Source organism: Heterobasidion irregulare, assembly GCF_000320585.1.
Source record: "Heterobasidion irregulare TC 32-1 unplaced genomic scaffold scaffold_13, whole genome shotgun sequence".
In the NCBI taxonomy this organism is placed as follows: Eukaryota; Fungi; Basidiomycota; class Agaricomycetes; order Russulales; family Bondarzewiaceae; genus Heterobasidion; species Heterobasidion irregulare.
The window spans coordinates 50,203-65,252 of NW_009258209.1; the positions used below are offsets into that span (position 1 = coordinate 50,203).

A 15,050-nucleotide genomic window follows, 5' to 3' on the forward strand; every position below is an offset into this window, starting at 1 on the left:
GTCAAGACTCAAGACTATGTCCATGTCCATGATCACGGCGAGTGTCTAGGGGCGGGCCTTTGAAATCATGAGCGCTTGAGCCCCGACGAATTACCATAGTCGGCCAATCGCAAAGCTTCCTTTATAGACGTCGACATCGCCTTTTCCATCGCCCATCTGTACACGTAGCATTGCGCCTATGCCCGGCTCAACATGGTGCTGCCCGAAGACATACACAGCGTCTCTTTTCACTCATTGAATAGATTATCAACATGAGGGCGAAGAGCTCGGGGATGACAAAATGGTTTCGATTGGCTAGTGCAGGATTGGTCGTTGCAAGTGAGTAGGCCTGCTAAATCTGAGGCGTCTAATTTGTGTTTATATACGCTCAGCATCTGCCTTGTTTTCTACGGCAACTTGTACTTCAATACCCCCTCCACTGCCATGTCTACTGTTCTTGCTGCTTTGGACCCGACCGCACCGCAGTCACGCCTTACGGCCAAAGCCGATCAAGAAGCGGCTCGCGAACGATTCGAAGGTGCATTCGGTATCGTCAGAGACGAGTTATTTGCGCACTTTGCAGCCCACAGGCTGCCGGCTGATGCGGTTGAGTGGTACAGCCGTGTAAGTAACCCTTGAAGCCCCCTTTTCTTTCCGCGGGGTCGAGCTGGTATCTTTACATAGGTATTGGATTACAATGTCCTTGGAGGAAAACTCAATCGTGGTGTTACGGTAATCGATACGGTCCAAGTACTGAAGGGTATCCCTTTAACGGACGACGAATATTTCAAGGCTTCTGTTCTTGGCTGGGCTGTCGAATTCGTGAGGGCTTCATTGATCTTGTGATATGTATTGGCTTATATCCACTATCCTATATAGCTCCAGTCATTCTTCCTTGTTGCAGACGATGTAATGGACTCTTCCATCACACGTCGAGGTCGTCCATGCTGGTATCGACAACCTGGCGTAGGCACGACTGCTATCAACGACGCGCTTCTTCTCGAAGGCGCCATCTACAGATTGCTTCGCACACACTTCAAGGGTACACCCTACTATGCCGAACTGCTTGACCTCTTCCATGACGTGAGCTCAAGTACATCTGTAACGTTGTCGTTACTCACTAGAATCACTCACTACAGGTAACTTATCAAACGGAAATGGGACAGCTCGTTGATCTAATCACTGCTCCAGAAGATAGAATTGACCTCAGCAAATTCTCGCTCGAGCGGCATGTGCTCATCCTGTCAGTTCGTTTCCTAGCTGACATTTGCTTTTGTAGACACAGCCTGATAGTGATCTACAAGACAGCATTCTATTCGTTCTATCTGCCCGTCGCTCTCGCCATGCTTATGTGCCGCATTCCCTCCGACCCATCTGAACCATCAGACCCGTATAAGCTGTCTCTCGAAATTCTCCTTCCGTTGGGGGAATACTTCCAAATCCAAGACGATTATCTCGATTTCGCTGGCACACCAGAGCAAATAGGCAAGGTCGGCACGGACATCATCGACAACAAGTGCTCGTGGTGTATCAACACTGCTCTCTCTGTGGCAACCCCCTCCCAGCGTGCTGTCCTAGACGCGAATTATGGGCGAAAGGACTCGGCGTGCGAGGCACGCGTTAAGGCGATTTTTGAGGAGGTTGGGATACGGGAGCGGTACGATAATTATGAGAAGGATGCCTATGAGAGGATCAGCGCTCTAATCGACGACATGCCTGAAGTTCAAAGTGCGGGTGGGAATGCAGTGCTCAGAAGGGACGTGTTCAGGATGTTTTTGGAGAAGATCCACAGGCGACAGAAGTGATGAATTGGTGTCTTCGCAACCCAGTCGTACGCAGGCGAAGGTCAAAATGTAACCGGATCATAATCGATTTCATTATAATCCTCATATATTATAAAAATGATGGGCATGCCTTAGATTATGAACGTAAATAAGAGGATATGTGATCAAGCGTGAGGTGCATCGTCGAGAACCGCTTGCCAAGCTGTGGAGACCGGATTCTTCGACTTATTCGCTGTAGCCTGCGGAAAAGCAGCAGGATTAAGCATCCCAAATTTCTAAACAGGGTGAACAAGTACTAACAATGGCCTTCTCGAGATCAGATTTTGTCGTGACTTTTTTGCGGCCTGTTCCGGAGTCAGCGGGGAGAGCGTTTGCAATGGTTTGTGCCTGCTCGATGATTTTCGCGACTGCGACATCCAGGCTCTTTGCGATATCAGTCGAGCTGGCCTTAGTCAGTTGGAGATAGTTGCCAACTGCCACATTTAAATCGTCATTCCCTGCGGCCTTTCCCTTTCCCTTGAGCGAGTTTCCAACAACCGTCTTTTTCTGTAAGGAAGCAATCAGTTATTAGAAGTAAAAGCGTCACGGGCATGCTATCATACCCGATTGTTGACAGTCGATGCAAGGAAGTTGAGATTCTTGTTACCGTTGATGACATCAGAAAGAGGCTGAAGAAGAGCCGCCTTCGACACTGATGACTGCGCCTTAATCATGGCGGTAATCATAGTACAGACTCCCGTCTTCTGCAAGGCGCCGTCAAGGAGCTGGAGTTCAACGATGTGATCTGTGAAGCGGGCAAAGTTTGTCAATCGTCGAAGAGGGGCGGAGACAACCATCATTACCGCATTGACTGTCCGGAGGAATGGCCTACACACGATAAACATTTTGATTGAAAGGCTTGCACTAGAAATATGCCACAAAAACTTACCGTTACAGCAGTTGCAGTGATAGTCGAAGGTGGTGTCAAGGTGAAGAAAGTTCCCTTGTTGTCTACCAGGCAGTCTTTGGCAGTCGCACCTCTCAAATTGAGAGCGCATACATTGTCCCTTCGACCAAGGGTGTGTAGCTCCGTAGGAAGTGCGTGGACCCGTGCAACAAAAACAGCGAATAAAAGGGTGGAGACAAAAGAGCGCATCATAGCGACAAGGGAGGGAAGAAAGGATAATTAGAAAGAGTGTGTAGTTGATCAAACGTGAGGATACTGCCAGAGTATGGAGGATAGGGCGTATTGTGCGTATCCTTTTGTAGACTGATTTTGGGCGCTCCCTGGAGGTGAGCGATATGGAGGATCAAAGCCGCACGCATGGTGGGCGCTTCTAGCGTCGCCTTGAAGCGCTCGCTTGAGGAGTTTGCTCGACAAGTTTCAGGACATATCAATCATTGTCCGCTGGCTATCAATACGCATTATGGGGGTTGTAAGCAGCATCTAAACTGCACGGAACAGCCTTGCCTCCGCAGATGTGATCTAATAGTATGGAATTCAGGATCAGACATCATGAGAGTGACGCCCTTCGTGCAGAATAAATTGATTGCTGAGACGATGCATAAATCAGACGGGATCAGGACGTGAAACAGATCAAACATGTTGACTAGACGCACTTCGTAAAGCACTTATCAGTTGTTTCAGTCATTGCTGACACCAGTCTGCCTCCTCGTCCTCAGCGCTCCAGTTACAGCTAAAGATTTGAGTCACCGCTGATTTAACCTTCAATAAAGTTTGGTGAGTGTCTCTCAACTACACCGTCGGCTCATCAACATCGAGGTATGAAATTACTCCCGCTCGAGAGTTCTGTACCTTGAACAATACCATGATAAAAGGGGTGGCGCATAAAACATGACAACAGAATATCCTATGGAGAGATCGTACTGAGCAATAATCACTGCGATCAAGTGTGCGGGGCAGCGATCAGAACCGCTGGCCAAGCTGTGGAGACAGGAGACTTAGACTGATTCTCTGTGGCCTGTCGAAAAGGAGCGCGGTTGAGTATGTCAAAGATCTCAACAAGCTGAGAGAATACTGACAACGGCCGTATGGAGATCAGCTTTGGTTGTGGTCTTATTGCGCCCCATTCTCGAGTCGGGAGGGAGGGCATTCGCAATAGCTTGCGCCTGCGCAATGATGGCTGCTACTTTGCTATCCAGGCTCTGTGCGATAGCAGTCGAGGCGGCTTTTGTCTGTTGAAAATAATTGCCGACCGCCTTGTCCAAATCGTCGTTTCCCCGTGGTGTACCCCTGAGCGACTTGCCAACAACAGTTTTTTTCTGCAAGCAATCATAGCTTATTTGAATGTACGAGTGTCGCAATCATGTAAACGCACTCGATTGTTTACAGCAGACGCAAGGAAATTGAGGTTATCGTGTCCATTTATGACATCAGATAGTGGTTGAAGAAGAATCGCCTTCGATACCGATGACTTCGCTTTGATCGTCTTGGTGATCATCTCACAGACTCCTGACTTCTGCAAGGCGCCGTCGAGGAGCCGGAGTTCAACGATGTGATCTGAGATATAAATCAAGGTATGGTGTGAGTCTTGAATTGACGACAAGCAACTCCTAATAAATAATCACCGCATTGGCTATTCGCAGGCAAGGTCTACACTCGACTTTTCAATTGGCTTGGATTTTTCGACCAGAGAAATTTTGTCACAGCTTACTGATACAGTAGTTGTAGTGATGGTCGAAGGTGGTGTCAAGGTGAAGAAAATTCCCTTGTTGTCAACCAGACAGTCTTTGGCAGTGGCGCCTCTCAGATCAAGAGCGCAGACGTTATCCCTCCGACCAAGCTCGTGCAGTTCCGGGAGACCTGCGCGGACCAGTGCGGCCAAAAGGGAAATGGGGAGGAGGGATGAGAAGACATACATTATAAGAAATCAGTGGTGAAGGGGCAGAGAATTATGGCTTTGTGTACAGGACGGATGAGGTTCAGAGGACGATATCACGGTATACTGAGTAGTCTGCATCGTACACACCTTTATATATACGGGTCATGGGCGCTTCCTAAAAGCAGGCCATGCCACGATATTAGGGGGCACAACGAGTTGGGCAGTAAGCTCTTCCAATTTTTCCGTGCATTCCGATTTAGACAGCGTATCTTCGTGAAAGTATGACGCAAAATGATCCTCGCGAGTTCCATCGCAGAGTGTTAATTCTTTGACAGTCGGTGTTCCTCAAACATTGCATATCGTTCTGTAGGCTTTCTAATGAGTCGCCAAAATGATGTGTTGCTTTCACAAACGATGGACACAAAATAGAGCATTCGAGTTCATTGCTAGTCAGAATGGCTTCCTTTCGAAATATCAATGGTGAGACGAGCCACCCGTTTAGAAAAACCATTACTTACCACATATTTTACTTGCCACATATTTGGCTTGCACGATTACATTCCTTGCGCGGTTGTGACGGCATGTCAAGAAGGATATGGTCGGACTATTGTGCACAGGTGACAGGTGGCGAGCCCTAATAGTTGCCAGACTTCATTTGCAGCGCCATGGCTTCCTGGAGAGCATGCCTTTTGTCGAGTTTGGCATTTCGACGTCGGAAAGTGCTTTGAAGATACATGTCTACCATATTAGTTAGACGATGTCAATGATCCTGTTGAATGTAGTACGTACCTCGTATACATTTGAAGCTCGTCTTAAACCACTCTCGAATGAGATTGGCACCTTGTATGCCAATGGTGAATCTTGAAACAAGTCAGGTTTAGATTTGCGGAATGGCGCTGTCGCTCAAGAAAAAAATCAAAATGGGAACCACTCAGGGAGAGTGTCCTAATCCACATCACCGCAGGTAGAATCGCGATGGCATGATGAGGATGTCTGTGTCTGCGCAAGTGTTCAGAAAAATTTCTGGAATATCGATCTATGTGTTCACGATCCTCGATGCAGCGATGCTCGAACGTAGTGGGCCAGTGCCGAAACCTCAATGTCGTCAATCGCGCAACTGCAGACGTGTCTCGTACGTAAGCGGCATCTCGGATCGACGACAGAAATTGTGAGCGCTTACAGGACTTACGCCGCGAGCGCTTCATGAGCGACGCCATGCATGCCTCTGAGACAGACACCGCATCCTGTCTCGATTGATGTAGCGATCAATCTCTGATGCCACGCCACCATTCTTAACCGCCCACCGCCTTAGTACACGCAATTGAGTCATCATCTGGCCTTTGAAGCTTGAAGTTCCAAGGTTTCGCAGATTACCTTCATCGTCTGCCCCTGCAGTAACTTCAGAGGACGACATATCCGCGAGGCATGGGTTCTTGGGACGAGCTTTGTCTTCTGTGCGGCATCTGCCCAGCAGGCGGCCCCTCCGCACTTCTTCATCGCAATGACCTCCATGACATAGCTTGCCAACTTGCGGCAGAAATCCGTGTCGACACCCTGACTGACGACGACATCCTGTCCATTGTGACCGAAGCTCTCACCTCTTCTTTTTCAGACGACGACCGCATGCTGGGCTACCGCCCGAAGTGGTTGCCGGACGGACTTGGTCAGCGTGCCGACCTCACCCAATGCACATGCATCGCAATAGGCTACTTCGATGTGGATAGGGAGGGAGAGGCCCCTATTCGTGATAATGGCAGAGTGCCGGATGGCCGGAATGTGGAGGTGCGCCGAGTACGCGATATCGTGGGCGGGGACTTTCGTGTTATCGTGAGGGCAATCGTCGATGAAGACGACGAACAGAAGGATTCAGAAACGCTGGAGGTGCTTGAACCGGAAGAACAGGAGGGGTCGGGAGATCAAGAAGAATGGACGGAGCGTGAGGAGGACTGCGATTCTGCATGCTCAGTCTCCGAGGTCAACCACCCCAATAATCCGAACTTCTGGCTCTGCGAGCGGTGCTACCAACTTCTCCATGCTTGGTTAGATAAAGATGCTCTCCCGTGCAGAAATCCGGCATTACATTCCGCTTCGGAGCCCATGTCGCTGGCAGGGGAGCTCTACGAGATCGTTAACTCCAGGGCGCAACGCCGACAGGGTATCCCTTAATCTATCTTTTTGAAGGACACCTTGTTCAAGGACAAAATCATCTTTTCACAGACGCTGATACAGGCCTGTTACCGTGCATCGATTACAATGGAATCGAAGCCACGCTCGAACAATGGCAAGTTCATTTTGCTCCTGGCCGGCGTGGCTCGCGGTACATAGCGAAAGGCATCCGTACCGGTCTCAGAGGCCCAGATTTGATACCCGCCATCATGCGCGACTTCAGATGTTGGATGTTCTTGCAGCCAGATCTGTGAGTTTTGATCAATGTTTGTGAACCGCACATCTTACGCTTACTTCACATGATACAGATGGCCCGAACCTACTGGCTCATATCCAGCATTCGTTCCTTTCCAAGGCGCTCATACTGATCTATCACCGATTATCGCTACGCTCCCAGTCGAATTGTTGATCCTTATCATGCGCGAGCTTCCCGTAGAGTCGTTACTCTCCTTAGCGGCCACCTGCAGACTCCTTCGAGGTCTTATCACGGACCCGACATTCATGGATCGTGTGCTTCGAGAGATACTGCTGTATGGAGACATTCGTTGGATCCTGCCCGCCACTCCCGACGAGATTCCACGTGCGCATGAGGTTGCCTCACGGTGGCTTTCCGAGCCTGGTACGAACGCATCTGGGCAGAACTTTTCGTCTCCGTTTGCGTCTCCGCGTTTTCCGTACCTGGCATTTGTCTACGCGTGCTTCCAATCGGACTCGATGAAGAACAGAAAGAGGATATGGGGGATGGTCAAGCAATTTGAAGGACTTTGGGTGGACTACCGAGTGAGAGGATGGGAGGTGGACCGGTTCTATCCGTCGAGCGACCTTCCCTGGCTCGAGAAAACTGTGGAATGACAGGTTCGCGGCGAGAATCTATTCTCATCTATTTTTGCTGTCATACTGTAAGAAACGCGCACCATTGATTGCGTGCATAGATCATTTCACCCATGCCATCCATTACGTGCAGTGTCATTTCTCTTCTTCAGAATATCAGCCCGACGGAGCGTCTAAAAAGGCATGTATACAGACTATGTCACCACGGGGTGCTTTCCTCCGCAAACAGTGTAAACTTCAAACCGTGCTGGATAGCAATGAGTCAACTCAACAAATTTCTCATCGTGATCTGCTGTCAAAACCAGATGACAAAACGCGATGCTCACGATGCATGGCTAATTAGTCGCACCAAGTCCAGCCGGGGATGACTATCGTTCTATCAACATCAATATTGCAGACACCAACAGCACCTTGTCCTTCTGGGTTACTGCTGAATTGGCAAACGCGCACACGCGCCCGCACCGCTCAGCTCGCTCAACCGGCGTTCCAGCTTCGCCGAAATGCCTTACACCTATCAAAGCGCTTGTATAAGGCCTTTACGAGTGATGAAAAAAAAATAGCGCTGACCTCGAGGCAACATGTGCGATCCCGCGATAGTGCTGCAAGCGACGTAGTCCTTGCAGATGCACTCACCTGTTCAATGCCTCTCGCAGAGGTAACGAAAATCAGAATGATAGAGAGTGAAGTGATGGAGAACACCGGAGATACACACGGTGATGCCGTGGACAGATGCTACAGAGTACATCAGGCGAAGTGACCAGATGGCTTGAGTACCTCGTTTTGATTCGCCTCACCGCAGACTCATTTCGACGAGTATCGAATCCGTTTGAAACGCTCAGGTATGAGCTCACCACGTAAGATAAAACCTATGTGTTGAATGATCCTGTGTGGACTACAGTATATTCTTCAGTAGTAAAATCCGTGCGAAACTAGAACGCATCTGCCAGCAAAGTACGTGCAGACTTGAATCGGGCGAATCGCCTCTGTGCTCACTGCGCACTGCACAGCGCCTGAGTTTCCGTGAAACCACTGCCAAAATACTCCGGAAAAGGTTATAAGACTTCGATTTCATCACATAGATTGTGATGAAATGATGGCATTGAATCAAACCTTTGTCCTATTCCAGAAGCTTTCGGGGCTCTGCCATTTTTGCTTTCGAGTGTGGGAATGGAGTGCAGGATGCCGAAGGATGCCGCACTGATGCTCCTGCCGCCTGATCTCTGCAACTGACCACCACATCCTGCGCATTATCATGCCTCGAGGAAACAATCACCACAATGCACGAGGGGGTCCAAGAGGAAGAGGAGGTCGCGGCGGTCGCGGTCGCGGTTTTCGAGGCAGAGGGCGTGGAAGAGGACTCGGATTCGTCTCCTATGATGATAACGATGATTTCTCTCTCAACTTCCAGTCAAACAGTACGTTCTGTATCCACACTTTTCTCATTTCAAAAGAAGCACTTGGCTCAAGCCCACAAGTGGTCATGCTTATGCTATGGCACATCTAGACTTTAGAGGCTCGCCTCGCGGCTATCACAGTCCAAACCCGGGCATGTCGACGCCCGTGAGGGGCGCTGCAGCCCCTCGCGGACGTGGACGCGGGCGTGGGGATGGAGGCTATGACTCCCCAGGTTATCAAGGTCGTGCACACCACAGACAGAAAATGCGCCTCACCAATGCTCCACTCTCGCACCTGCTCTACGAGGACAGGCCATTGCTCAAACCAATCATATTTGTACGCTCACAAGCAACTCCAACTCTTTTCATGGAGGAAGAAGAGATATTTGAACCAGTGATGGAATCTGCTAGTAAGTCCCACGTCCACGGATTTTCGAACAATCGCCTGACGATTTGTTGATCCCAGGCGATACGATACAAAGCCACATACCCACCGCCGACCGAGTATTCCGCGTTTTCAGTGGCGGCGATGAGCCGCAAGTGCATGGTGTTTCAAATGCTGAAGAGATCGAGGAGATTGACTTCCAAGATATGGGCAAGATGCTCAAGCAGGTCGAAGCAGCTGCGGCACAGCCTGCTGCCAGTGTAGGACTTGTGGACAACACTATCACTGTTTCGGCGGTCGAAGAAAAGTTTACAGGGTTCTTCATTGATACCAAGCCTACCCCGGTCGGTGATCGTTCCCCCACAGATAATATCGCTGTCGAGAGAGCTGGCGGTGATCTTCCTCTCGGGGCTGTAGACGAATCTGATGATATCATCGTGTACGTCGCGCCTCACCCTCGATCCACGAAAGCCTCTCCCATGGAGAATGCACTACCATCAAGCTCCAATCCGGGACTCGAGAGCAGCGAGCAAACGCCTACGGCGCAAGCTACATTTATTAACGCAGCGCCTCCTATGGCTTTCGCTTCCACTTCTACGGCTGCCTCCACATCGGCGACGCCCAAACATAACATACGGCAGCTCGCTGTGCGACCCCATTCTCTGCGAAAAGACCCCCGCTTGAATAGTATTGATCGCCGGCGCGAACAACGCCATGCCATGTTCGGATCTTTCGGTGCTATCTTGTCTGAAGCCCATCTACGCGAAGGGGCGCACGAGCGTGACCCAAGGCGATCGGAACAGAGGCGTGGAGACTCTGATGTGGACTGGGGAGACGATAGCGATGGCGACGCCGAGAGTGGCGTTGAAAAAACGGACACAGCAATTGAAGAAATGTCGAGCGGCCTAGAGGGAATGGAGATTGATGCCGACCTTGATCCCGCTGCTATGAAGGCCTTTGTTCAAGGTATGAGTGGCCAGCACCTAACGATGGACGATCTTGCGGATGCGGAACGGATGCGGATGGAAGAAGATGATGATGATGACAGGGACGAGAGCGATACAAGTGAAGATGATGATGAATTAGAAGAAACCGTCGGCGTAGAGGAAGGTGCGTTGATCGCAGAACCAAGAGATAAAAGCGGAGGCGAAGATGAGAGTGACGCTGAAGAAGATGAAGAAGATGAAGACGATTCTTCGGACGAAGAGGAGACACCCAAGAGAGGCTTCCAAGCCCGATTGCAGAGGATACGAGAAAAGGCTAAAGGCAGGCCAGCCCTTAGTTTGTTCGATGACGAGGCCGACAAAGATGACGATGACAACTTCTCGCCCGAGTTCGCATGGGGAGAAGATGATGCTCTTGTTGCTGAGGTTCAGGTAAATCAACAAAGGTTTTCTTCCCAATGGCCAACCACTCATTCTTCCTGGGTAGCAATTTATCGACCACCTTACACCCAGAAAACAAAGAAAATCGAATCGACTTTTCGGTGCCATCCACAATGGGGACTTTGATGATGAAGGCCTTGAAGTATACATGCCAAACAGTGAGTTTGGCGATATTTGCGTGGTCCAGTCTGATCTTTACTTCGAAAGGTCGTAAGAAGGCGAAGGACATCCCGGCAGACCTCCGTGATCGATGGGTTCAGGATCGTGCCAAGAAGGCTGCGCGGAAGCAGCTACGCGCACAAGCCCGCCTAGAGCAGGCAGCTGACCCTCTCATACAGAAGAAAGGTGGAAAAAAGGGTCGCAAAGCGACTTTGGCTGCCGCTGCCCTTGATCCAACAATTCAACTGCCGAACCAAGTTGTGGACATGATATCCCTCGAGCAGCAGATTCGTCGCTTTTTGGCTGATATTGGCGGACGTACTACTATGGCGTTACCACCCATGCAGAAGGACGCGCGAAAGCGTGTTCATAACCTCGCGATGGCGTTCAATTTGAAAAGTCAGAGCAAAGGGAAGAATGACATGCGGTACACGACTCTGATCAAGACGACGAAGAGTGGTTTTGTGGTCGACGAGAAGAAGGTGCGGTGGATCGTGAGCAGAGAAAGGGTGAATATTACGCGAGGTCCTGTACGACCCAAGGATGGCGAGGTTATCGGAAAGGTGTGTTTCAACGATCTATCGTCGGAAATATAAACTTACATCTACTGTAGGCTGCTCCAAAGATCGGAGAGTCCAACGTCGGGTTCCAAATGCTCGCTGCCATGGGATGGTCAGAAGGTGATCGTATCGGAGTTACAGGAGGGCTTGAAGTACCCTTGACCGCTATCATAAAGACCACAAAGTTAGGCTTGGGAGCGACGCGGTCATAAGTATCAGTCGATTCTTAATTGTATAAAAGCCGGGCATCACTTCAGCGAACGCCTCCGCACCGTTGATACTTCTCGCGTGCGTGTGCGTGTGATAGATTCACTAGTCCTAGGCTGGGAAAGATTTCGTGAATTATTCTGGAGCTCATGCCCACGGTACAGCGTCAATGCCCAGCTGTTGGTGAGCTTTGGTGAGCTGAGCCAGCTGGTCAAACGCGACTTACAGCCCCAGAAGGTGAGATGGACAACTGTCAAATCACAAAGTTTGGCCAAGTGTCCGATGGGAGCAGTGAGGAAGAGGCATGATGCAAAAGCCCAGAGGTAGCCAAGGTCTGGAGTCGGGATTGATATCACCGCTCGCACGGGCCGAAAACTAAAGCTCAGAGTCCAGTCGCGAGATACCAAACCGTCTAAACAATGCAACATTCAACTGTGAGGAAGTCTTGGGCTCTTTTGGGCAAGGCTGACGTGACCTTGAAGCATGATTCGAAGAGGACCTGGTTCCAGAGGATGGGAAAATGCAATATGAGATGGAACCAGGATGTAGGGAGGACATGCAAGCAGATGGCATCGCGGCAGCCGCCATTGAAGTTCTTTCTGCACATCGGCCTACGGCACTGGTCTCATCTTAGAAATCACGCTGGGTAGTATTTGGCGCGTCCTGAGCGGCGATTGTTATTATTAGCCTTGCTGTACGGATGCATCTCACATCCGAGGAACATGGCTACAGTTGCATATTGTGTCCACGTGTATGTCAAGCTTTCGTCGCATTTTTAAATCTAGTCGAAGACTACATCCAGAATCCATATCAGTCTCTGAGAACTGTTTAGATGCCATTCGCATTTTCGGAAGTCTTGGTATATCTCTGTTATTTTCAAGACTTAGGATGCTCCGAAACTTTCTATCGGTTAGACTTGCCTGTTCGCACATTCTGCTCATCCTGTTGTTTGTACAGGTCGTGCCCTTCTGCATGCCATCCACCTAAGGTCAATTGCTGGATTCTCTTCCTGCATGCTATCGTACACTCATTATCTTAGGCCATTGTGCTTCGCAGTGTGATCGCGGCCTGTTTATGCAGACAGATTTAGCAACTATTTGACGGCCTCCTTCATGTCCTGGTCGAACTGTACTGAGGGTTGAAAAGTCAGGATAGACGTGTAGAACGCATGCGGTGCGTGCGGTGCCCTAGGATACCTGCGAAAGTGCATTAGGCAAGGCCAGACCTCAATCATGAGATGAGCACTTACACGCGCAGTCGTATTTTGACGCCATTTCCTTTCAAGACTTTCTCACAGAGAATACCCTCGTCCCGTGGAGGATTCGACTTGGATGCTGGCCAAAGGTAGCTTAGCGTGCGACACTACATGGACGGGGGCGCAGTCAGGGTCGTATGCTGCAGGCTTCAATTGTTCTACATCACAAATGGATGAGATGGCGATGGCCATAGATGTCAGCATGAAAAACGTATGCCCCCAAGAAGTACCTCATCCTCATTCTTTTCCATTGACAGCAGCTCGCTTCTGTACCCATAAGCATAGATGAATGAGAATATGAATAAGAGTAAGATCTTGCTATGGTTTGATGGCCAACAAATAAAAGAACATCGCGTGCTTTGACAGTGGGTAAATTCCCGCTAGCAGATTCCCATCCGGCGAGGAACCGAATTGGTCTCTGCAGCAACCTGCAGAGAGGGAAATATGATCGTATCAATTCTGCGATATTCCGCATTGGAATTGTCAGAATATTCATTTGACAGCAGCGTAACAATCGTTGATCCTGTAGAAGTAAATGAAGATCAGAGATGATCTACGGACATTTAGATGGCAGGTCTGTACCTCCACCATGTTACCAGACCAGGAGCGGGAACTTGTTGTACCTAACGTCCGTCGGCGTGGGAACCACAGTTCGCACAGTGATTTCGTCCTTCAACTCGAAGCTTGCAAATCGTCCACGCAATATTCAAATTCTCCAGGAACCCACAGAGAACGCGGTATCTCGTTAACAGCAATAATTCACACCTTTCTGGAGGAGTGGATCAAGCCTTGTGACAATAATAGGCAGAGCGAACGATGGAAGAAATTCTCGAGTGATGTCGAATTCTCTGACAACGGAAGGGGGCGCGGCATTTTCTCGAATATAACAGCGAGCTCAGGATTGATGGTGGGGAAATGGGCGTTCTGTACCATGGTTGAGGAATTCGACCGAGGTCGATGGCGTGAAATATCGGCTACCCTCATTTTAAATCTGATCAGGCTAGCTTACGCGCTAAAGTTATATCAGATAGACTTCGATACTTCGTACGAAGAAAGTCATACATATATGAATCGGACCTTGAGTCGCTCGACTGGTAAGTACTGTAAGTCACTGCGTATCGGCCACTACAGAGACGGCGAGAGCGGATAGAAAGGCGGGATGTTGTGTGGATCGTGTGATGAAACAGAGAAGATGAGAGAGAAGCTCCATGTTGTGTTGCTGCCAGGATCATCACAATCCGTACATGGCTGACTGAGCACTTTTGACGCAGTAGTAAATACGACGCGAGGGAAGTGAGCAAACTGGCTGAAAGGATAGACGAGAGGAAGCGGACGGACCTGGGAGCCGCGGCGCGAGAAGATGCCCGTGATCAGCACCAAAATGTCCAATACTTAGCTTTAGGATTGGTAGCGGGACAAGTGTATGGTGAGTGAGGCAAACATGCCAGCCATGATTGATAGCTAGAAGATCGGGTCACAACTTTTTGGTCGATGATCTTGGAAAGTCGTGGCGGATCTCTCGCCGGACGAAGTTGTTCTTTTCACGAAAGAAATCTGTCAAGCCACTGCAGTGACCGGGAACGTTGAACGAAGACATGGTGACAAGAATGGGCCTAGTGAGGCGCGCCTAAGGAAACGATGCAAACAGCGGTTCAAGTAAAGAGGTTGTGGACAGTGTACGTTTATCTGCCTGCTGAGACAAATGACCAAGCGGTGACAGCAAGCTGGGGTTGTGTGTGAGTCGATCGATTCTACAGCATGAAATGTATAAGGTACCCACTGGAAAAGACACAGTTCGGAAACAGCCTTGATCCTTATCATACATCAGGTCAATGAAGTGGAAGATCACTGTTGGGATCAGTGCTACCATCTCGTTGCACGGTCTGCGCAAGCAGAATCAAATATCCGGAGTCTAACGTACTCGTGATGCACGAATAGACAAGAAGCACGGTAGTGAGCTGGAAGAAATGTCAGCTAGATGTTGGAGGGGGTCGTGGTTGATCGCGCGAGAAGGCGAGTTTTGGATGACTGGAGAAAGTTACTGTATAGCAGAGGCGCCCAGACGAGCGACGATAGGCAAGAAGCTCTGTCGGAGCGTGTCAACGCGTCAAATGTGTCATGGC

The 15,050-nt window shown here is 49.7% G+C and overlaps 9 protein-coding genes across 9 annotated transcripts; 4 read left to right on the top strand and 5 right to left on the bottom strand.

The window, feature by feature from the left end:
- The first annotated feature begins 395 nt into the window (after positions 1-395).
- On the top strand, positions 396-1,867 carry HETIRDRAFT_442424 (uncharacterized protein). The gene is made up of 5 exons (XM_009554268.1): positions 396-603; positions 664-801; positions 859-1,062; positions 1,119-1,207; positions 1,259-1,867. The coding sequence occupies exons 1-5, from the start codon at positions 424-426 to the stop codon at positions 1,782-1,784; spliced, it is 1,137 nt and encodes a 378-aa protein (XP_009552563.1). The 5' UTR covers positions 396-423; the 3' UTR covers positions 1,785-1,867.
- A 60-nt stretch (positions 1,868-1,927) lies between these two features.
- Positions 1,928-2,901, bottom strand: HETIRDRAFT_120415 (uncharacterized protein; the record flags this gene model as incomplete). Its single annotated transcript, XM_009554269.1, has 5 exons — positions 1,928-2,002; positions 2,064-2,309; positions 2,366-2,547; positions 2,639-2,666; positions 2,692-2,901. 5 exons carry the CDS (start codon positions 2,899-2,901, stop codon positions 1,928-1,930), a joined length of 741 nt encoding a protein of 246 aa, XP_009552564.1.
- A 647-nt stretch (positions 2,902-3,548) lies between these two features.
- On the bottom strand, positions 3,549-4,758 carry HETIRDRAFT_157644 (uncharacterized protein). The gene is made up of 5 exons (XM_009554270.1): positions 4,733-4,758; positions 4,418-4,661; positions 4,332-4,356; positions 3,786-4,263; positions 3,549-3,724 (listed from the first exon to the last, which is right to left on the bottom strand). Exons 2-4 carry the CDS (start codon positions 4,622-4,624, stop codon positions 4,043-4,045), a joined length of 453 nt encoding a protein of 150 aa, XP_009552565.1. The 5' UTR covers positions 4,625-4,661; positions 4,733-4,758; the 3' UTR covers positions 3,549-3,724; positions 3,786-4,042.
- Positions 4,759-5,169: 411 nt separating this feature from the next.
- On the bottom strand, positions 5,170-5,385 carry HETIRDRAFT_164728 (uncharacterized protein; the record flags this gene model as incomplete). The annotated part of the gene is made up of 2 exons (XM_009554271.1): positions 5,170-5,323; positions 5,375-5,385. The coding sequence occupies 2 exons, from the start codon at positions 5,383-5,385 to the stop codon at positions 5,170-5,172; spliced, it is 165 nt and encodes a 54-aa protein (XP_009552566.1).
- A 625-nt stretch (positions 5,386-6,010) lies between these two features.
- On the top strand, positions 6,011-7,603 carry HETIRDRAFT_430610 (uncharacterized protein; the record flags this gene model as incomplete). Its single annotated transcript, XM_009554272.1, has 3 exons — positions 6,011-6,740; positions 6,803-7,001; positions 7,060-7,603. 3 exons carry the CDS (start codon positions 6,011-6,013, stop codon positions 7,601-7,603), a joined length of 1,473 nt encoding a protein of 490 aa, XP_009552567.1.
- Positions 7,604-7,950: 347 nt separating this feature from the next.
- Positions 7,951-8,162, bottom strand: HETIRDRAFT_164726 (uncharacterized protein; the record flags this gene model as incomplete). Its single annotated transcript, XM_009554273.1, has 2 exons — positions 7,951-8,093; positions 8,150-8,162. The coding sequence occupies 2 exons, from the start codon at positions 8,160-8,162 to the stop codon at positions 7,951-7,953; spliced, it is 156 nt and encodes a 51-aa protein (XP_009552568.1).
- A 635-nt stretch (positions 8,163-8,797) lies between these two features.
- On the top strand, positions 8,798-9,224 carry HETIRDRAFT_412382 (uncharacterized protein). The gene has a single exon (XM_009554274.1). It carries the CDS (start codon positions 8,860-8,862, stop codon positions 9,091-9,093), a length of 234 nt encoding a protein of 77 aa, XP_009552569.1. The 5' UTR covers positions 8,798-8,859; the 3' UTR covers positions 9,094-9,224.
- Positions 9,225-11,171: 1,947 nt separating this feature from the next.
- On the top strand, positions 11,172-11,677 carry HETIRDRAFT_330580 (uncharacterized protein; the record flags this gene model as incomplete). The annotated part of the gene is made up of 2 exons (XM_009554275.1): positions 11,172-11,468; positions 11,519-11,677. 2 exons carry the CDS (start codon positions 11,172-11,174, stop codon positions 11,675-11,677), a joined length of 456 nt encoding a protein of 151 aa, XP_009552570.1.
- A 1,286-nt stretch (positions 11,678-12,963) lies between these two features.
- On the bottom strand, positions 12,964-13,119 carry HETIRDRAFT_164724 (uncharacterized protein; the record flags this gene model as incomplete). Its single annotated transcript, XM_009554276.1, has 1 exon — positions 12,964-13,119. The coding sequence occupies one exon, from the start codon at positions 13,117-13,119 to the stop codon at positions 12,964-12,966; it is 156 nt and encodes a 51-aa protein (XP_009552571.1).
- Positions 13,120-15,050: the final 1,931 nt, after the last annotated feature.

Excerpts from the sequence above, each read along its gene's own strand:
- HETIRDRAFT_442424 (XM_009554268.1), top strand. The coding sequence starts at position 424 with ATGTCTACTGTTCTTGCTGCTTTGGACCCGACCGCACCGCAGTCACGC. Across the intron at positions 604-663 it reads CGGTTGAGTGGTACAGCCGT|GTATTGGATTACAATGTCCT; the intron begins GTAAGTAACCCT and ends ATCTTTACATAG. Across the intron at positions 1,063-1,118 it reads TGCTTGACCTCTTCCATGAC|GTAACTTATCAAACGGAAAT; the intron begins GTGAGCTCAAGT and ends CACTCACTACAG.
- HETIRDRAFT_157644 (XM_009554270.1), bottom strand. The coding sequence starts at position 4,624 with ATGTATGTCTTCTCATCCCTCCTCCCCATTTCCCTTTTGGCCGCACTG. Across the intron at positions 4,357-4,417 it reads TCACTACAACTACTGTATCA|ACCTTGCCTGCGAATAGCCA; the intron begins GTAAGCTGTGAC and ends AGTCGAGTGTAG. Across the intron at positions 4,264-4,331 it reads GCCTGCGAATAGCCAATGCG|ATCACATCGTTGAACTCCGG; the intron begins GTGATTATTTAT and ends TTTATATCTCAG.
- HETIRDRAFT_412382 (XM_009554274.1), top strand. The coding sequence starts at position 8,860 with ATGCACGAGGGGGTCCAAGAGGAAGAGGAGGTCGCGGCGGTCGCGGTC.